This window comes from Humulus lupulus, chromosome 7 (genome assembly GCF_963169125.1).
Source record: "Humulus lupulus chromosome 7, drHumLupu1.1, whole genome shotgun sequence".
Lineage (NCBI taxonomy): Eukaryota > Viridiplantae > Streptophyta > Magnoliopsida > Rosales > Cannabaceae > Humulus > Humulus lupulus.
In genome coordinates this window covers 1,750,322-1,772,082 of record NC_084799.1, presented here as the reverse complement: position 1 = coordinate 1,772,082, position 21,761 = coordinate 1,750,322, and the positions used below count along the sequence as shown (strand labels likewise).

At 32.4% G+C, this 21,761-nt stretch overlaps 2 protein-coding genes across 4 annotated transcripts; both read right to left on the bottom strand.

The window, feature by feature from the left end:
* Positions 1-2,018: 2,018 nt before the first annotated feature.
* Positions 2,019-5,889, bottom strand: LOC133790244 (large ribosomal subunit protein uL3y). Of its 3 annotated transcripts, none has more exons than XM_062227801.1 (6): positions 5,747-5,889; positions 4,703-4,795; positions 4,076-4,186; positions 3,264-3,568; positions 2,671-3,080; positions 2,019-2,580 (listed from the first exon to the last, which is right to left on the bottom strand). In XM_062227801.1, the coding sequence occupies exons 2-6, from the start codon at positions 4,785-4,787 to the stop codon at positions 2,319-2,321; spliced, it is 1,173 nt and encodes a 390-aa protein (XP_062083785.1). In that variant the 5' UTR covers positions 4,788-4,795; positions 5,747-5,889; the 3' UTR covers positions 2,019-2,318. The 3 variants fall into 3 exon arrangements, with proteins under 3 accessions (XP_062083785.1, XP_062083786.1, XP_062083787.1); XM_062227802.1 differs by having other exon boundaries at positions 4,703-4,792; positions 5,747-5,863; XM_062227803.1 differs by having other exon boundaries at positions 4,703-4,800; positions 5,747-5,860.
* An 882-nt stretch (positions 5,890-6,771) lies between these two features.
* On the bottom strand, positions 6,772-11,948 carry LOC133790242 (leucine-rich repeat receptor-like serine/threonine-protein kinase BAM3). Its single transcript, XM_062227800.1, has 2 exons — positions 8,942-11,948; positions 6,772-7,567 (listed from the first exon to the last, which is right to left on the bottom strand). The coding sequence occupies exons 1-2, from the start codon at positions 11,526-11,528 to the stop codon at positions 7,161-7,163; spliced, it is 2,994 nt and encodes a 997-aa protein (XP_062083784.1). The 5' UTR covers positions 11,529-11,948; the 3' UTR covers positions 6,772-7,160.
* Between the last annotated feature and the right edge of the window lie 9,813 nt (positions 11,949-21,761).

Genomic DNA, 21,761 nt, shown 5'->3' with positions numbered 1-21,761 from the left:
GGCAGTTATTATGGAGTAAAATAAGCCAATTCAAAATTTTAACATAACCCATTGGGATGTAATCATGGAAAGGTGAGCAATATCTCACAAAATCTCAAATAATCAACCCACCAAATAGAAAGAGAAAAATAAAGACACAAAAAGAAAAAGCTGCTGCTACTACTGCTGCTGAGTCTATTAAACTAAAATAACCAAAGGGCATAGCTGCAAAGCCTATTTGTGTATTTCTTCACCATATGGGCACTGGGATTTGGTAGGTTTGAGATCAAAGCACAAGTAGAGAACATATAATAAAATAATCAAATAAATATTTAATTATTAAAAAAAAAAAGAGAGAGAGAGAACCAATGTTGGATCACCTTACAGCTGGGCAATAGCAGTGGCCATGATTCAAGAGAAGAAAGAAATGGATCTGGTGCATATAATTATAAAGAAAAGTGCTATAAAAGAAGTTGATGTAGACCACATTTATTCCTCATAAAAATATATTTTTTCTCTTTGTAGAACAATTTCAATTTGAACCCATAACTTTTGTCAGAAACACTAAACCCACCACCACCAAGCACCACTACATAACATAACATAACATTAAATAGCTTATGTTATTTGAATTTTGTATTCATTTGCCAGTCACAAACTAAACATAACATAACATTTTATTTTATTTGATATTAAAACAAAAAAGAAATAAAAAGCATCACATGTGTTAACATCACAATGAAATAAAATTACAATTAAGCCAAGAATTATTTGAAGTATACATATAAATCAAGTCATATTTGAAAAGAAATGAAGCTATGATTACAACTATATATGATTTTATTCAGACCCTACTGAGAAAGAGAAAGGAAAGGGTACTACTAGGGACTATATTTGTCAACAATGCAATCACAATGTCTGAGAATATGACATGAAAGCCTATCTAAAACTTATTCATAACAAGTCTGAATTTTTCTTCTAATTATTATTATTATTAAGTTGGTGAAGGAAAAGAAAACAATATCTAGTTAAATTGAATTATTCAAAAACTAGAAAGAAAAGAAAAGGGTGACATTTTGTTATCAAAAGAAAGAAGAATACAAAAACAAAGGAAAGAAAGGATACCTTTTGTTATTTTGTTCTTACATTCCCTTAGAATTAGACCACAACCACATAGACATATAGGCCATGTTTGTATACCACCACTAAAGATAATTGCTTTTTTTTCAGTTTCATTTTCATTTTCAATGCAATGCTATACAATTCATTTTAGAAAAAGAGAGAAGAGAAGAGTAGGGTTGTGGTGGTGGGGGCCTTTGCTCACATTGATAAGAAAGCACACAAAAAGGAGATGTTGAAGTTGAGAACCTCTTTTCCTTCTCTCTTCTTATGATTTTTTTTTCTTTTCTTTTTCACTCTTTACCAAAAGATGGACTATCTATGGAAGATAAGACAGAACCAACTCACTCACTCACTGCATGCTAATAATTTTGACACTTTGTTCTACGTTTATATCATCATATCATCACACTATTCATTCTTTTTCTGTAATGTAATGATGAATACCCATGTACATACATACCATCACCAAAACAAGAAAACCTAAAGAAAAAGGCTTTTAATTTGTCATCATAATTCATTTGAATTTCCAACTAGTGTTACCTTTGTAGTTATTGTAGATACAAGACAAAAAAAGAATGTTTAGAAGGACATTTTTGAAGGATATATATATATGTCATCATCATATTATCATACACAAAGCAATGAAACTAAATGAATTCTAATCATGCCTATGCATTGCTCTAATTGTGTGTGTACCAAGCAATTTTTTTTTCATTTATGCTTTAACTTTATTTTAAAGTTTTAAAAAAAAACAAAAAAATTTAATATTTTATAATTTTCTTACAATTCTTGTAACAAAAATTAATAAATACAATCTTCCAAAACACCTTACAAGCATCCAAAATTTACCACATAAACCATAAACCAAAATTATACATCATAGAAGATATTTTTTAACAAAACCATACAAAATTAAATAAGGTAATAAAGGCAATTTCTATTTATTTTACTATATGAGAAAACAAGATAGAATAAAGTTCATGTGTGATAATCTAAATGAATCATGTAAATAAAAAGTAGTGTGGGGATTCGAGGTAAACAACCGACCAAAACATTAAAAGTTTACCAAATTTGACAAGACAAAAACCTTACAATGTTGCCTCAAAATCAAGAAAGAGAAATATAGAGGACTCTTCAAGGACAACAAAATCTAAGAGAATGTAGTTGTAACCCTGTGAACACAGTTTCTCCTTTCTACTTGTTCAGAAAAGCAAAAATTAGACAGCCCTTGTGCGTCCATAATACCTAGCCTTCTCCTCAGAAGTCTGGAAACGACCATGGCCGAATTTGGAAGATGTGTCGATGAACTTGAGCTTAATCTCCTCCATAGCAACCCTCGATGTCTGTTTCAGCAATGATTGTCTCAGTGTCACAACCCGCTTCTTCGGGCCTACACAACATCCCTTGATCATGATGAAATCCTCCTTCACCACACCATAATGGGCGAATCCTCCTATTGGTGTGATATCCTTCTCGGTCCTGATTGTAGCAAAACAGAAGTCCATTTAATTATTTGGCAAACAACAAATGTGCTCATGGGAAAATTATAACAAAACACAAAGCACCAACCTGTCATATTCAGTCATCGCAGAATGAGACTCCTGTCCAGCCTTTCCAAGCTTGTAAACTTTCTTGTTCATCTCTGTGCGATGATGGTAACCGTTTTGCCCAGCTCGAGCAACTGTAAATGAAACTCTAGCAGGATGCCATGCACCAATACATGCTACCTTGCGAAGCCCACGGTGAGTCTTCCTGGGAAGACGGGTGACACCCCAACGAGTCACCACACCTTCGTATCCCTTACCCTTGGTCACACCAATGATGTCAATCATCTCATCCTTCTGGAAAACAGCATCAATAGGGATTTGCTTCTCAAAGAAACTGTAAGCAAAGTCCACTTTCTTAGCAATATCTCCACCATTCACCTGAATTTCCATCAGATGTGCTTTCTTCTGCTTCAAGCCCTTCATTTTTCTAATCTACAAAATGAGAAAAAATTGAATTAACAAAAAAACTGTATAATTACATCAATGCTCAAGAAAAATAAAAAAGAAGGGACAATGGTAAAATTTCTCAAGTAGAAGTACAAAAGAACATAAATCCAATTGTATCTGAACAAACATGTACATATGTTTTGGCAGGGATGCACAACAATCAAATACCTGGGTATGGGCCAAAACTCTTATCACTGTACAATATTTCTTCAACTTTTCCAATCGAGACTGGATTTCCTTTTTACCATTTTCAGTTTCATACTTCTTCGAATATTTGAAGAAAGCCTTCTTCTTAGACTTGCACCAATTCTTGTAGAACCTCCTCTTCACCTCTTCACTTAAATGTTGGGCCCAAACAGTATCTAAACTGCGAAGACCACGAGGTGTCCTAATATAGCCAACAATTCCAACAACGACCAATGGTGGTGTTTCAATAATAGTCACTGCCTCGCATGTTTCCTTCTTGTGGAGTTCTAGATCATAAAAATAGAAAATATTAAACATCATTTATGCATATAATTGAATAAATTTCGATTAGGTTATCAGGTTAAATCATACACATAAAACATTTCTACCATAATAGATATATGATGCTCGAAGCCGATAAAAATAACCTTTTTTATAAAAGAAAAAGAGAGAAAAACAATGTCACTTGATTGAGATGAAAAAACCAGGAATTATACAGGCTGAATTGACAAAAGTTTTTTAAATATTTTTTGCAGATGTAACACTATAAAATAGCAGTAGCATGTGTTTCTCTCCATTAACTTTAATATTAAAATAATGGATTTTATAAAAAAATATTCTTAGCAAGTCAAAATCAAAGATTTTTCTAAATCATCTTATATGTTATACTATATTTCAACTATTAGCAATAAAAATTAAATTACAGAACACACATTAATTTCCAAATACAAATTAGCTCTCAAATGCATATCCAGTTGGTGAGCAAAAAAGAATATGAATTAACGAAAACCTACTTGATCCTGGTTTCTCCACTTCTCTAACAATGTGAGTCATCCCAGCCTTGTATCCAAGGAAAGCAGTAAATTTGCATGGCTTAGTTGGGTCATCTTTGGGAAAAGCCTTCACTGCAAGCATAACTCCAGAAGATCAATACTTACAACAAAATAATCAGGAATTGGAAAAAAAAATAAGAATAAATGACTAGTATTCACAATAGCATACTGTATACAAGCTGAAAAGACCAAATCATATAGTCATCCGCAAGTAATACAAAATTCTACACATTTTTACACATCGAAATAAAAGGTCATCAAGAAAATTGAGCTACGCTAAACTATACACGGATAAAGAAACGTATAGAGCAGCTCTTCAGTAACACAATAAACCCCAAAAAAAAGTCATGTAAACCAAAATTACAAACATAACAATGATGGACTAACTAAAAGAACAGAAACTATAGCACTTTTACACTAAAACATAACAATGAATATTAAATCATAAAGAGATCTCTCCATGAATAAAAATTATCACATCAAAATAAGATCATTAAACACACAGAAAATGTTCAAAACAGTCAATAATAGAACAAATAATAGAGGTTAAGCATTATAGTCAAATTAAGTACAAATGCTGAAAGAAACCTTTTCCCCTATGGCGAGCAGCTCTCTTTCTTGGGAGGAAACCCAGAGAACCATGTCTGGGGTGCTCAAACTTTCGATGAGACATGCTTCCTGCTAAACTTGACAAGATTCATAGACCTTAGTAATATAATTGGTGACAAATTATAAAAAAAAAGCTTACACCTTCAGATAAGAAAAAAATGAAACCAAAATCCATAAACAAATATTAAACGATCACTGTATAAGTTTAACATCACATTTTTTTATGAGAATCAGTAAGTAGTTACACATTTGTTAAATTAACAAAGCTGGCTTCTGAAAATCAGATATCTTACACACAACACACACACACAATCACTTCAAAATATACTCAAGTAGCACTAAAAAACAATGAAACAATTGAAACTAGAATGATAATTTAACCTCAAACAGCTAAACATGGCAGGTTCAAATAATGAGTTGAATAAAATACAATAGTTTAATAACAACAGTTCAAAAATATTGAAATAACAAAATAAAAAATTCCAAGTAAAAGAACCAGTGCATAATCTTAACCCGCAAACATGGGCAATATCAATTAGACCCAGCAACTAGCACAGAATGCTCCCCACAACCAAAGGCCTATGGCATTAATTTATACCAATTCTCAAGCTCATATGTGTTTCTTTCCAAATACCCTGAAAAGGGTTTTTGGCAAACAGAGCCGCTTCGAGACTCCAGCCTTGATTACTAATAATATTTTTTGGGGGAAGTCATTCCGAACAGCATTTAGGTATAACGATATTACCAACATGTTAGACAAAATCAAGAGCATACAAATCCGAAACCAAAACGTTGTTAAATAAAATATTTTCAGCTAACTCAAATCAAAAGATCAATTCAAAATAAATCCATACAACTGTAGAAATTCAAACACGATCCCAGATCTAAGAAAACCAAATTCACATTTCTTATTCAGTAGCTAAAAATGAAATTTTTGAAGCAGGAAATGATACAGTTAGCAAAAACTATAACAATAACTGAAATTGAAATTGAAACAATTTAATGGAAAATTAAAGATACTACCTCAGAATCGAAAGAAAATAAACCAAAAAAGAAAAAGATCAGTGATTGAAAGAGGAAGAAGACTGCGGCGACTCCTCTCGATTCTCAGTGAGACAAGGAAGAAAGTGAAACCCTATACTGCTAGGTCTAACTACTTATAATGCGCTTTGAAATGTAATCTACGGCTACGATTAAATCTATCTGTCACCAGATCCGTCGGATTATTTCTTTACCTGACGTGTCGTTATTTAACTAACATTAAAAAAACTGTCGTTTCATTATTTGTTTAACTGACATGACGTTTTTTTAACTAAAAAACATGTCGTTTCATTATTTGTTTTACTGACATGTCGTTTTTTTTTCTTTGGCAAGCTGAAAGTCGATGTCGTTATTTAACTATAGATAAGCCACCCAAAAAAATCATCTATGAATAAAAATCATGTCGTTTGCTACCAAAAAACATGTTGTTTTTAACAAGAAAACGACATGTCGTTTTTCACAAAAAAACCTTCCCAAAACATGTTGACAAGCTGTCATTATTTAACTGTAAACAAGCCACCCAAAAAAAACACATGTCGTTTTTCACAAGAACCCCAATATGTCGTTTTTTACAGAAACACGACATGTCGTTTTTACATGGAACCCAATATGTCGTTTTTTTTTTACAAAAATCCGACATGTCGTTTGAGAGTGCATTGTCGTACGCAATTAATTTTTTGTGGAAGTTGTCGTACGCTATTAAAAAGACTAAAAACACGTGGTTAATTTTTTTCTTAGCCACTAAACTGAGACCCTCCATATTTTATTATGAATTTAAATATTTTTTAAAAAAAATATATTTTTCGGATTTGTTTGAAAAACATATCACATCCTCAATGTTATTTTCCAAAAAAAAATAACCAATTTTTTCACATTAACTTGTTTGAAACATTGGAAATGTATTTGTGAATAGAAGTGTTGATAAATTTGTGAATATTAGTGTTTAAAATTGATGACATATTAAAAAAAGAATATATGTATATATATATAATAATGAAAGAAGCAAGTAAAGCAATGGGGAAGAAAAAATATGTATATATGAGGATATATATATATATATATATAGTACAAAAAAAAAAGCATACATTGCCCAAGTTTAAGCTTTCATGCTCTTCTTTTTTCCTAATTATAAATTGCACCATCTTGAAAAGAAGGGCAACTCATATTCATTATTTCTAAACTCTAATTCTAATATTGGCCACCAAATTCTCTCTTCCTATATCTAAACCAAAACAAAACCCCTCAAACTCTCATATTACGAGGAAAAAAAAAACAAAGCCACTTATAGGATACACCCATTTTAAATCAACTCTAGAAAATTAAACGTAAAAAAAAATGAAAATAATGCTATTGTTAATTATATATGTTTTTTTTTTCTTCTTCTTCTTATAAATTATTAAACCAAAAGATCTTGTCTAAACTTGGGACATGTAATTTTTGTGTGATTTTCATGGATCTTAGAAGAAGATGAGGATTGAGTTTGAGTATGGCGATCTGTGAACTCTGACAACATCTGAACAACCTCTCTCATGGTGGGGCGTTGGACACTGTTCTCTTGGATACAAAGAGTGGCAATGAAGAACAAGTGAGTGACTTCGTCTCCCGGCACGGTGGTCAACCGCCGGTCAACGATTTGAAGAACATCTTCTCTTCTACAGCTTGTGGCTTTCTTTGACCACTGAACTATGTCCACTCCTTCTCCGAAGTCCCCCACCGGCCGCCGCCCCGTCAGCAGCTCCAGCAACACCACTCCGAAGCTGTACACGTCACTCTTCTCGTCGACACGTAATGTGTAAGCATATTCTGCATAGCAAAGATTGAAAAAGTATCAGTACGTGAGTTCATTCGTGCATGCATGCATGGTGAAATGGGCTTTGAGGAGGCCCAAGCGAGGTTTGAGTTATGGACCGGTATGGGCCCAATAAGAAAAGGTAAAGTGAAAATCAAAAGGGAAAAGTTGAGAACTACCCATTTTTAGGAATAGTTAACTAAAATTAGACACTAAATATATTTAGTTGAACTTTACCCATTATTATCATGAGATTTCCCAAATTACCCTTATTTGAGTACATGATTCTAAGTGTTGTTGTAATGTGTATAATATGTGTCATATTATAGTTAAATTAGAAATACATTCTAATTGTAGTGTGTTTAAGGAGAAAAAAAAAACATGTAATTGAAAAGGTATAATGGGTACATTAATTGAAAATTTAGGTACTAAAATAAAAGTTAAAAATAGTGGGTAAAAATTAAAATTGATCATTTAAAATGGGCATAAGATCTAATTTCCACAAATCAAAAGTTAGTCTAACGACAGAAAGGAGATGTTGATTTAATTCAAGTTGGAAAGAAAGCCAAAGATAAAGACATGGGAGTCTAAGAGGAATGAAGTCTTTACACGTAAGAATAGCCAAAGACCAAGTACTTAAAAACAAACCCACTTTAGCTTTAGCTTTAGCTTTGGCTTTGTCTTTGGTTTTGGATTAAACACAAAAGCCAAACAAAAACGCAGCTGCTGTGGTTGTAATTTGCTTTCACGAAACTCAAAGCTCTCTCTCTCTCTCTTTGTTATGTTAAACATCACTGTCAGATTACTGTGTTGAGTTTTGGCAGTGCAAGTGTATTCGTGTCAGAATGACATCTCAGATTCAGATACCATAGAGTCCAAAGATACTACTGCATGGCATGGCAGAGCATGACGTGGATCCCACAAACGACACTAGCTCACTCACTCAACTCTGGCACAGACTTTAGAGTATGCTGTTACTTAGTTTTTTACGACTTGGGTGTTAGTTTTCTTGGGCTGATCTTTCTTGTTTGTTCCTTAGGGGAATGATTCACGAGCTTGTTTTGTTTAGTACCAAAAATAGAACTGCCTAGACAACCTCAAAGAGAGAGTTATAACATGGTTTGTTTGGAAAAACTATGAAAAGAAGACTAATTTGCTTAATGTGCATATAATTCAATTGGCTAATGAATTAAGGTAAGAAATGTTTTGGTTTGATGGTTTCAAACTATGTGGGGTCATGTCTCGTTGATTTAACATCGAAGGACGCAGAGACTTATTATGATGATGATGATGATGATGATGATGATGTGGTTGTACGACAGTTTGAGTTTGACAAGTTCCTAAGATTAACTAACTTAACTAACAAATAAATAGCTAAAAAAACGTACCAGGAGCAATGTAGCCGTATGACCCTGCAATCGCCGACATGCACTCGGAGGCGCCGCCGTCGAGCAAGAACTTGGCAAGGCCGAAATCTGCCACGTGTGCTTCGAAGTTTGAATTGAGCAAAATGTTGTTGGATTTCACGTCTCGGTGTAATATCAATGGCGAACAATCATGGTGAAGGTAACAGAGTCCTTTGGCTGCTTCAATGGCGATCTTATACCTCATATTCCAAGTCAAGAACGATCCTTTTTTTCCGTGTATGGCCTCACCCAAGCTTCCATTTCTCATGTACTCGTAGACCAATAGATTGGTCTCCTTGTTCGAGCAAAACGCCAGCAACCGAACTATATTTCTATGGCGGATGTTGCCGAGGGTCTGGATTTCGGCTCGGAAGCCATGGTCGTGGCTGTTTGGACCGATCCCGAGTAGTTTCTTGACTGCTATTTCGACCCCATTTGGCATTTTTCCATGGTAGACGATCCCAGCTCCTCCTCTTCCGATCACGTTGCCGTCTTTAACGCATTCGAGGATGTCATAGACTGTGAATTCGAGCTTTTGAAATGCGGTCATTTTCCATGACTCGGGGCCGTTTCTTTTGAACGACTTGGCTTTGATTATGGCCGCGGCGGCGAAGACCAGAGAGCAAATGAGCAGGCCTAGAGCGAAGATTAGCTTGAAATCTGCTTGTGGTTTTCTGGGTGTGGCTGCGATTGTGGTGAAATTGCAGGGATTGTTGAGAAGAGAACCGCAGAGTTGAGGATTTCCGGCGAAGGATGTGGCGTTGAAGAAGCCAAATTGGCCTGATTCCGGTAACTTACCGGAGAAATCATTGAAGGAGAAATCTGCTGTTGTGAGGCTCTTCATGGTTCCAATTGATCTTGGTATGGTTTGGTTCAAGTGATTTCTCGAAAAGTTAAGGTAATTCAAGATACGGATATTCGAAATCTGTGGTGGGATTGAGCCAGAGAGGTTGTTCTGGCTCATGTCAAGAACAGTGAGATGTACACAGTTTCCAATTTCAGGTGGGATTTCACCGGAGAGTGAATTTTGGCTGAGATCAAGTGTTAGAACCTGACTGAGTTGTCCTATTGATGGTGGGATTGGACCTGAAAATTGGTTACCACTAAGGAGAAGGATTTGGACAGAAGTGAAATTTGAAATGGAAGATGGTAAAGGACCTGATAAGAGATTTTTTGAGAGGTTAAGTTGGCTTAGTTTGACTGGATTTGATGAGCTATTAACATTCTCTGACAAAGAACCAGATAAGTTGTTTTCTTGTAACTCTGCTAGATTCAATAGAGGCAAGTAAAGAAAACCATTTGGTATGCTACCATTCAAGTAATTCTGCCCCAGCCTAACTCTAATGAGACTAGAACACGTTCCCAGGCCATCTGGGATTGGTCCGAATAGAAAGTTTTTCAATAGAATTAGTATCCTTAGCTGATTGGATGAGCACAAGTTTGGAGGGATTGTACCAGTGAGCTTGTTGGTGGACAAGTCCAGTATTTGGAGCTTACCATTCTGGCCAAGCTTCTGAGGAATTACGCCTGTGAAGTTGTTCATCCACAGCGCCAGAGTCTCCAAGTAAGGCAGTTCTGCTACGAAGTCTGGTATGGAGCCGTGCAGCCTGTTTATCATGAGGTTGAAGAGCTTGAGCTGTGTGAGATTGACAAACTCAAATGGGATTTCACCGGTGAGCGCGTTGTTGGAGAGGTCAAGATTGATTAAGTTTGTCAAGTTGCCTAACTGCCTTGGAATTGAGCCTGAAAGCACATTGGCATGCAAATAGAGTGTGTCCAATGCCTTCAAGTTCCCCAGCTCAGGTGGGATTGGCCCATCTAATTCACTGTTGGAAAGGTCCATGTGAACTAGACTCACTAGCTTCCCAAGCTCCGCTGGAATTCCACCTTCAAAAACATTGTAATAACCCAAGTAAATCTCTTTCAAGTTAGTGAGGTTGCCCAACTCACCTGGGATTTTACCATTGAGATCATTCCCAGCTAGTGACAAGTACTCCAACTCAGCTAGCTCACCATAGCTTTCTGGGATTTTGCCAAAGAAATAATTGCCTGCAAGATCCAAGTACTTGAGCTTCTTTAAACTGAGAATCCCGAGTGGAAGTACATCAGTAAAGTTATTGTTGTAAGCATCAAACACTTCCAAGTTCGAGATAGTTGAGTAGTTCCAATCTAAGCTGCCACTGAACTGGTTATTTGAGATGTTTAGGAACCGAAGTTTAGTCACACTTGTAATCTCAATGCTGCCTGAGAAGTTGTTACCAGAAAGAGAGAGGTCAGTGAGTTGGTTAAGTCTTGAAATGAGAGGCGAAACAGAGCCACTTAGACTCAAATCAGTCAAGTCAAGTGAAACTACTCGTCCTTTAGAGCATCGAATTCCAGCCCAAGATGAACAAACCGAGCTTGGCCTTGAAGGGTTCCACGAGTTCAAAGCCGGCTCAGAGAATTCAAATCCTCGTTTGAGCTTTACCAAGACGTGAAAATCACTAAGCAAAGAAGAAGAAGAAGAAGAGGCTAAGCAAGAAGTGGTGAGTAGAAGAGAGAAAAGTGTATGGACAAAGAAAAAGACCATGTTTATCACTTCTTTGGGGTGTCTTTTTTTTTTTCTTCTCAAGAAAATTGGGTTTGGAAGAACTCTAAGGAAAGAGGAAATGATTTAAGCATCCGGGTAAGATTGGATTTTCCTGGAAAGGGAAAGAAAGTGAGAGGAATCTGAGAAACTTCAAGTGTGTATGGAGGGCTTAAGGAATCAAACATCTTACCAGAGAGAAAAAGAGTCTTGAAATACAAGGAAGAAGATAAGCCTCTCCTTTTTCTCTTTTTGCTCTTTCTCTTTCTCTTTCTCTTTTCTTTTTCTTTTCTTTGTGAGAAGAAGAGATGAAAATTGAAATTCTGCTGAAAAAAATGGTATAAGGAGTAATCTATAGTTCTTTGTGCAAGCCAAGCCTTTCTTTAGGCAAAGTGAAGAAGAAAAAGCAGAAGAGGGAAAGAAGAAAAAGGGGAAGAGAATGGAGGTTTAGTGAAAATATTTGAACTAAAAATAAATAAATAAATAAAAAGTCTGGAAATAAAAAAGGCCGTTGGATAACAGAAATTTAAAGTTTAGATTAGAGGGAGGAAAAAAATAAAAGAAAGAGAGTAAAGTTTGATGCTTTGTTTCTTTATTTATTTGACAAAAATGCCCTTTAGCTTTAACCAAAGTGAGGTCCTTTATTGCTTTGAATGAGAGAGGTGATAGCATTACACTTTCAATCATTTAAAATGGCTTCTCTGTCCTCAAGTTTTTTGGTAAATGACTCTTATTACTCTATATGAGCCTCATTCATATGTATAACTCTCTTTCATTTACAAGTGTTTATGTCTTATTACATGGTTCATACATATATATACACCAAAGATCTCAATAAAAAATGTTGCTTTCTTACTCCATTTTTTGCTTAACATTATAACCCCTCGTGGAGTGAGGTTTTGGTCATCATTTTAGCCACTCAAAGAAAAAGTTGTATGTGTAATAAATATGCAAGAATTGTATTATAGTATGGTAGGGTTAGGGTTGGGGCAATTGGCATAATATTAATTCATCATATATATATATATAGGAGAATTTTATTATAAGGGTTTCACTTTAAGCTCTATCGGTAGGGCTCTTCAGTATTCTCGACTCATGAACAATTTTCGGCGCGATTTTTTTTTATAACCATATATACTATAGATGTTTAGAGCATCCTGCAAATTTTCAGATAATTGTGAATAGTTTACAGTACCAAAAATTAGGTTCAAATATGTTGTTTTCCACGCGCATAAAAAAAATTAGTCACGCGTGCAATAACATGTTTGAACCTAGTTTTTGGTACTGTAAATTATTCAGATTTTTTGAAAAATCGTGAAGATGTTCTAAATAGTTACAATATACACGGTAAAAAAAAATCGCACTGAAAACTGTTCAAAAGTCGAAAATACTGAGAGTCCCACCGATAGGGCTTAAAATAAAGCCCTGTAAGAAAAGAAAATTGCCATATATATATAAACACTAAGGAGGAATGAATGAATTTGCAAAGGCAATAATTCAGCTTTGCATATATTTTTTTATTGATATGTAGGTAAGCCAAGGCATGATAAAAAGTTTTGATGTATATGCAGGAATGGCAACAAGGAAAAGCATAATAAACATCTTTGATTGTTGTATACATGCATGGAGGACCCATTAAAAAGTTTATAGATCGAACATATCTGCTTTGCTTCCCTTGCCCTTCTCTATCGTCATCATACACTGCTATCATTCTCACGTGTACTTCATCGATTGGTCGGTTGGGACCATAATGGATCAAGAACCATACATCATCATTTTATATAAAATATATATATATATTTGGTCTAGATAGATCATATCATATCACAGTATATATACACATGATTCATAGTAACATTGTTAATTGTTTTTTCTTTTTTCTTTTTTTGGTTCAATATGAAGGGTCATGTGGTGTAATCTCATCCTCATCCCAAAGGATGGAGACTAGTTATTTATTTTAATCGAGAGTCAATTACATATTTTTTTAAAAGATTAAAGATTATTATTAAAAAAATACTAATTCTGAGTATTATAAAAAATGAATGGGACTTTGTTGAGTTTTCATGTCATTATTGGCTATATAAGAGAATTACACTCGAGTTTGACCTAATACATAAATCAGTTCAACTCCCTCAGTTAAATAACTCCAAATATTACCGAAATGGGTGTTTGGTAAGAGGTTGGATTTGGTGGGATTAAAGTTAAATGGAGTTTAGTTTAAGGGAATATGAAACTTAAGAGTTTGAAAGAGACAAATTACCATCAAATCAAGCTAAAAAGTATACATGGAAATATAAACTCTCAAGTCATTAAAAATAAATTTACTAAACATGGGTTAGAATTGTCATTCTCATTCCCGCTAAACCTAACCCCTATACCAAATAACCCTACAGTGTATAGGATTCTTAAATCTTATGCTATACACTAGCTTTAAAGTGAGCTACACTCGAGTTTCGTCCAATACATCAATAGTCATAAATCCAATTTTACCAAAAACTAATAGAATTTTATCAAATTTTTATATTGTACATTGTTCGATATTGAAGTATGGTGCCCCACATAAAATGAGTAAAAATATAGAGCCATTAATAAGAATACAAATAACTCTATTAAATACCAATTAATTTTTTGACAGAACCTCATAATTCTTGTCACTCAAAATTTGGTCCAATGCATCAATAGTCATAACCTGCTCTTCACGTGTTAATTAATGTGTTTATTTATTCAAATATAGTTTATTATTGTTGTGTTAAAAAAATAGTTATTATCCGAGTTGGAAAATCTGCAAAATGTGCAGTGAGTGTAAGTAGTAAAAGATGATGATAATTAATATATCATTACAATGTTGTAGAAAATGATCAATATATATATATATATATGAATGAATAGAGGTTGGATTGCATTGCATGGATCGAAGAAAGCATTTTTTTTCTTTCTATGTATCAGCTTTATTCCTTCTTCTCCTTCCTTGGCCTACAGGACTGGGGACCAACTCTCTATGTGATAGTGTAATGTAAATATGTAAAATATGGGGCGTTGTGTTCTTTGAGAGAGCTTTATTAGAAGAAGGGAATAGTCTTAAAGAGAGGGCTGAAAAGTAAAAGCAGCATATATATATATAATCTTCTGCTTTTGATCTTCCACTTCATCAAAAGCAAAAGAAAAATCCATGACCCTTCTCTACCACATGGAAAAGAGTGCTCTTGTATTTGCATTATTTATTTCCAAAAGAAAAAAAATCCATGGCCCCCTCATACATGGGAAAGAGTGCTTTTGTATTAACATGATCAACTATATCTACACACCTCCTTAACTTGCACTATGTTTGGTAAATGAGAAAAAGAGAGAGCAAAGAAATTTTTTAAATAATTCACATAAAATTGTTTTGAGTGGTATTTTTACTATCATATTTAGGGGAAGACTTGTGGTGTAACTCTATCGATAGTGTACAATCATAATCATTTATTTAGATTGTACGACTAATCTTGACTGTTCATCATGAACTACCAATCAGAGTGCGCTACCAAAGTCTTCCCCATATTTATTTTCTATCTTTTATTATTGGGTTTATACATTTTTGGATCCTGTGTTTTTTTTTTCGAATACATGTTTAGATTCTCTATTTTAAAAAATTTATTTTTGGACCCTATATTTTGTAAAATTGTTCAAATAGACATTTAAACTTAATTTTGATGAAGAAAAAATTGAATATAACAATACAGTTTTTAAGTATAATTGTTTTATTTTTGTTCTGAATTTTTAGTTGGGTAAATTATTTGTGATTTCAGTTGAGAAAATTTTGACCAAAATCGGATTTATGGTTTTATTTGAATCATTTTACAAAACATAGAGCCCAAAAAGTAATTTTTCAAAACACAAAATTTAAACAGATAATGAGACAAAACACAGAATTCAAAACAGTATAAATCATTTATTATTTTTCTATTTTGCTTTGTTTTCAATTAAACATAGTGTTTATGTTGAGGGAGTTGGGCGCCATGGCTATGTGGTCTCATGTTTGAGGTGTCTCTATCTGTGTTATTGAGCAGGCCTGCCCTATGGAAGGGTCATTGTCTAGTGGCCTGGCTAGCTTTCTGATGGGCTAATAATTATGTGATCACTCAAATGTTTATTATTATAGCTATTAGGGTAGTCTTATGTTTTATATATCTATATATCTATATATATATATATATATGTATATGTTTGTAGGTAAAGACCACAAGGGAACAACAACATCAATCTCAACTTCACTTTTGTCTAAATTTTCCATTTCATGCCTACTATCTTTAGACAAGTCATTTCCCACTTTAGTACTATTAAAATATATTATTATTATTAAGCTATTTATAATTTGTTTATTATAACTTTGGAATATAATGACAATTAAGGTGGGATGGGATATAAAAATTGATTTTTTTTTCAAACAAAAAAGATATTAAATTTGTACCATGCTATTTAGTGATACTTGACATGATTGAGAAGAACTTTGTACATTTTTTTTTTTGTTTACAAATGTAATATCTCATGATGTACTGATATTATTCCAAACACGTTAAGTCAAAGGGTATTTATGATTTGTGTCGGTGTGTATTTAAAATGAAGTTGTGAGTAAAAAAAAAGGAATATTTCTTAAATCTAATTTATATATATGTAGCTGACTTTCTTTCTATTTGGAAAAATAGCCATGTTATCCAAAAGAAAAGAATCAGGTTCTTCTGTAATGAGCTTTCTGTCTAAAGGGATATAGATGATGCTAATACACTTGTATTGAAATTCTTTTCTTGTTGTTTTAATTTAAAAATATTAATCCACAGCCGAAAGAATACACTTTTATTGATCATCTCATCTCATCAACTAATAATACTTTTTCATCAAAGATTAATAATAATCAATTGTTATAAATTAAAGAGCAAAAAAAGCAGTATTGGCAATCAAAACCAAATCATCATCATCATCAACATATACAAACAAGAATGAGTTTTTTTACCTCATTGGACTATGTGAACAATTTTTGCCAAAGTTTTGTACCCTTTTCTTCTTTAATTTTTTTTTGTAAAATAAAAGAACATATAATTGTATATATTAATTTTTTGTGGGTGTTCCAGGCATAAATGATATGGACACTGGAAAACCACTTAGTTACAAGTACTAGAAGATAGAATTGGCAGTGTCACATCTAAATGACACACTAAAAGTCCCTCAGACCAAACAAAAACTCCCCAGTCATCATGTGGATAGGCTTATTCTGCTATATTATATTGGTCAGACAAATTATAATTATATATATATGTGTGTGTGTGTTGTGTAATAAATATCAAAATGCATATATGCAGTAGTATGCAAAAAACTACATGATGAGTTGAGACATTTGCCTCTGTTATACAATGATTCTGTAATGGAAGAGCAAAGTGTCCATATATACAGTAGTACTGCTCAATGCTCCCTCAACAACACACACTGTGACACTTTTATTTGTGGGGTAGTCTTTGCTTATCTGCTACTGCTTTGCTAGAAATCAAAATGTTTAGGTTTACTATCATGTGTGCATGCACATACACTATTTATAAATATATATATATATAAAGTGATGATATTATATGTAGTTCATTATATAGTATGTATAGTCATAGAAAACTTGTATCATAATCTCATCCGTTAGGATTTTAATTCAACGATTGAGATCACTCGACGATACAAAGACCTACTGATTCTAACAACTGGTGTCAGAGTTGACCGTTCGGACCTGAATGAGTTAGACAAAAAGAGAAGGATCACACCAAGTAATGATACAAAATATTTGTGATTATATGTTAATTAAATTAATGGAATTAATAAGAAGTTGAAGTTTTTTCAACTTAATTGAGAATTTTGTGTCCTTTTGTTTTTAGATTCAAAGTTTATGATGTCCAAAGATCTCATGAATCATTAGTTGTGATGCTATTGATGAGGTGGTTAATTAGTGATTTTTTCTTTGTTTTGTACTAAAATAGTGGCAAAAACATCATTGCCTTCTAATCTTAATCAAAGTATCCAAAATAAAAGGCAAAAACACTATAAACCAGCTTCAATATATTCAGATATTATTACATCATTTCAGGTTATTATTAATTACTAGTTCGTTGATTTCACTAGTATCTAGTTATTTAATGAGCAACAATAAGAATATATAGCTTCTTTTTTTATGACATAATTATTAAAGCCCAATGAGTATATATGATATAATAAACATGGATAGAAGAAAAAAATTCTTTGTTGTAATTATTTGATATGAATCTTAAATTAAAGAGCCACTAAAAAGCTATAGGGAGAAGAGTAGGCTCCATCAATTATTCAAATTCAATAATGAGTCAAATTATTCGACCGTGCCTAAATTATATACATTATTATTATTATTATTCAAATGCAAGTAACCGGCTGGCTTTCCTTGCCTTTGTACTTATGAAATAATAAATCAAAAAAAAAAAAAGAGTAGTACTATTTATGGGTCCCATATTAGCAAATCAATGAGCTAAGTTGAAAGAACCAAAAGAGAAGAAGAAGAAGTAATTAAGAGTCTGTATATATAATATAAGGAAATTCTAGAGTAGTGTATCAGTTTCGTCCTTATCGGTAGGGGCATTTTTGTTTTTGGTGTGTAGAAAAATTACAATTCAAATTTTGTATATAACGTTGTATATTAATTGTAATTATAGCAGGCATTTGATCAGTTTTCAGAAAATTCTAAATAATTTACGATGTCCAAAACAGTATTTAAACAATTAATTGCACGCATATTTTTTCTTTATACTCATTCAACTAACCATTTTTAACTCTTGTTTTCGAGTGGTAGTCTATCTACTATAACTAATATATAAAAAAATAAAAAAAGAGTAGTACTATTATTGGGTCCATATTAGCAAATCAATGAGCTAAGTTGAAAGAACCAAAAGAGAAGAAGAATAAGTAATTAAGAGTGTGTTTATATATAATATAAGAAAATTATATAGTAGGGTGCCAATTTCATTCTTATCGGTAGGAGCATTTCTGTTTTTAGTATATATAAAAATTACAACTCAATTTTTTTATATGACGTTGTACATTGTAATTATAGTAGACATCTCACCAGAAATTCTAAATAATTTACAATGTTCAAAGCAATATTCAAACAATCAATCGCACACATACTTTTTCTTTATACTCGTTCAACTAACAATTTTCAACTCTTGTTCTACTACACTGGAAACCCTTACTATATAATTTTTTATATAATATATATTATTGTAAATAAATATAGATATATAGATACAGTAGACATCATAATTACAAACATATGAAATCCATAATGGAATGGAAAAGAATTATTGTCCTTTTTGACTAGAAGTAGAGAGGAGAGGAGAGCCCCCCTAGAGATTATTTATGAAAGCCAAGCATGACATGAGCCCTAGAAACATTGTCACGCTTAGCTAGCTACAATAACAATACCCTTTGAAACCTTTTCTCCAAACATTTATATATATATATATATATATAAAAATATTTATGGCAGGCAGCTGTCTTCTGCTTAATTACTTAAAAAGAACAAAGAAGCATCTTTAGAAGGTGCAAAGCAATGGTCCTCATTCTTATGCAGAAAGAAAAAGAAAATGATATGTCCAAGGAAAATTAACATCAAGTTGCATGGAAAAAAATAATAATAATAATAATTAATATTTAATTAATCTCATGTATATCAATATTAATGTGTTTGAGTCTCCAATAGTAATATGTTTAAGATCAGAAAGAAGAACAATCTTAATCAAAATGTGTGCCAAATTAGGTCAAGAGTCTTAGATTTTTCACAGTAAAAGGAGAGATAGCACACCTCCCTAGCTAGCTTGCTATCTACTAGTTAGTACTTGCCACTGAAATGGCACAAACCAATATAAAGGTCTCATTAAAAGTATCTCATAAATAAATATATATTCAGACTTATTTTCAAAAAAAATAATAATAATATGTTACTTCAAGCAATGTATACACACAACTTTTGTTATTAATTTATCAGTTTCATTTTATAGCTCAGAGCATCTCTTGTTGCAGGAAAAAAGTTATTACATATATATCTCTGCTGGCTCTGATCTCTGCTCTTTCTCTGTGGACCAAAACCTTTTATGTTCATGCTTGATTTTAGCAAAGGGAGAAAGTTGGTGTGTATATATATCCAAAGCCTTAGCAAAAAAATTATCTTTGAATAATAAAAAGAAAACTTAAAAGAAGTTTTTTTTTTCAATATATATGTATTGTTTTTGTTTGTGTCATTTCTCAAATGGGGTCATTTTTTTTTTTTTATGTTGTAGCTAGGGTTGAACTTTATGATGGAAACCTAATAAATTTGTTCATGCATGATATAACTACTAAATTTAGGTATAATTGATTTAGCAAAAAAGAAAAATAACAATGTATATTTATATAGGAGAATTCTTTTATAGGGGCTTCACTTTAAGTTCTACCGGTGGCTCTCAGTATTCTCGACCTTTGAACAGTTTTTGGCGCAATTTTTTTTATGACCGTGTATATTGTAACTATTTAGAGTATCGGCGCGATTTTTAGAATATTCTGAATAGTTTACAGTACCGAAAACTTGCACGCGTGACTAATTTTTTTTATACGCGTGAAAAGTAATATGTTTGAACCTAGTTTTAGATACTGTAAACTATTCAGAATTTTTTGAAAATTTGCAGGATACTCTAAACAACTACAATATACACGGTCATAAAAAAAAAACCGCGCTGAAAACTGTTTACGAGTCGAGAACACTGAAGAGCCCCACCAGTAAGGCTTAGGAGAATTGTCCTATTTATATATACTTGGGTATAAAATATAATAAGTCTTAAAAGAAGCACTCCATACAAGCAATAAGACAAGTTATTTACGTATGTGGATGGTCTCTTTTAATTAAGATTTTGTCACATGCAAGCAACAACACATTATAGATATATATGTAATATGTGAAATGTTTGTCTTTTATTTGATTTTGAAATATTTATAATCTAACATTTGGCTCATTAGACAGTGACACTATATATATCGCCATGGAAACTTGCACTATATCAGCTGCAAGAAGATTTTTCTTTTGACTTGGAAAATTTTCTAGCTTTATGTCAATCAAAGATATTCAACTTTTTAATTATTATTAATCATATTTAATAAATTTAATCCTAAGTAAGAGAAAGAGATTATGAGTTTTTAATTATTAACACGAACGGTAATGGATTATGGGATCATCATCTTCATCATCAATATATAATATATAATTTAGGAATATTCACCAACATAATGACAAAATTTTGTATTTGCAGTACAGTCCTCATCAAGGTTAATAATAATCCCAAACTAACACACATATATATATATATATGCATAACTTAATTATAGTACTAAAATATAGTAAAATTTTCATACTTTTTTTTCCAACATGTTGAGAAGAAAATAATTAAAATGATGTAAAACTCTACCCTATATTAAAATAGTAAAAAAATTTAGAGTTATTTTTGGAGTGTAATTTAATGCAATTAGCATACTATTTAAATAAATTCTAGAGTTTGGAATTCATGCACTATAATAGAGCTTTAGAATTCGATTTTAAATAATGTTCCAAGAATCTCTTTCATGTGAACTTGAGGTGTACTTATTTGGTAAAACTGTAGAAAATCACATTATAGCATAGTATATATTCACTATTCAATATATATATATATATAAAAGTAAGTACTTAGTACAAATGAAAGAAAGAAAGAATCTAGTGATGATGTAAGAAATGGAATAATATTACGAAATAAAGAGAGAAGGAGGGCCATACAACAAATATATTTGTCGAAGAGGGCTATATATATATAGGACCACACTTATAAAAATATAGGTTTATGCATATTATATATAAATATAAAAAGATGGTTTGAATAATAATAATAATAATAATAATGTTATTAATATCATTTGACATTATGAGATTGACCTTGCAAAGTGTGGGGCTATAGAGTACCCTGGCAATGGTGGAAATCCAAGTCATTTTCAAGTGGCTTTGTCCATACTCTGTCCTTTGGATCCATCCACATCATTGCATAATTGCATATAAATATATAAATATATATATATATATATTGTCACTCATCTCATCATTCTCTCCATGTCTCTACATATTGCTCTAGTCTTCTATTTATTAATTTCCCAATTTAATAATTTTAGCATGCATTATTCTTCGTGTATATTCTCTTC

Bases quoted from the DNA above. Each gene is read 5' to 3' on its own strand.
- LOC133790244 (XM_062227801.1), bottom strand. From the start codon at position 4,787: ATGTCTCATCGAAAGTTTGAGCACCCCAGACATGGTTCTCTGGGTTTC. The intron at 3,569-4,075 runs GTAGGTTTTCGT...TTTATGATCTAG, and splicing joins AGTGGAGAAACCAGGATCAA to AACTCCACAAGAAGGAAACA. The intron at 3,081-3,263 runs GTATTTGATTGT...CTCATTTTGTAG, and splicing joins GAGTTTTGGCCCATACCCAG to ATTAGAAAAATGAAGGGCTT.
- LOC133790242 (XM_062227800.1), bottom strand. From the start codon at position 11,528: ATGGTCTTTTTCTTTGTCCATACACTTTTCTCTCTTCTACTCACCACT. The intron at 7,568-8,941 runs GTACGTTTTTTT...TTTGCTATGCAG, and splicing joins ATACGGCTACATTGCTCCTG to AATATGCTTACACATTACGT.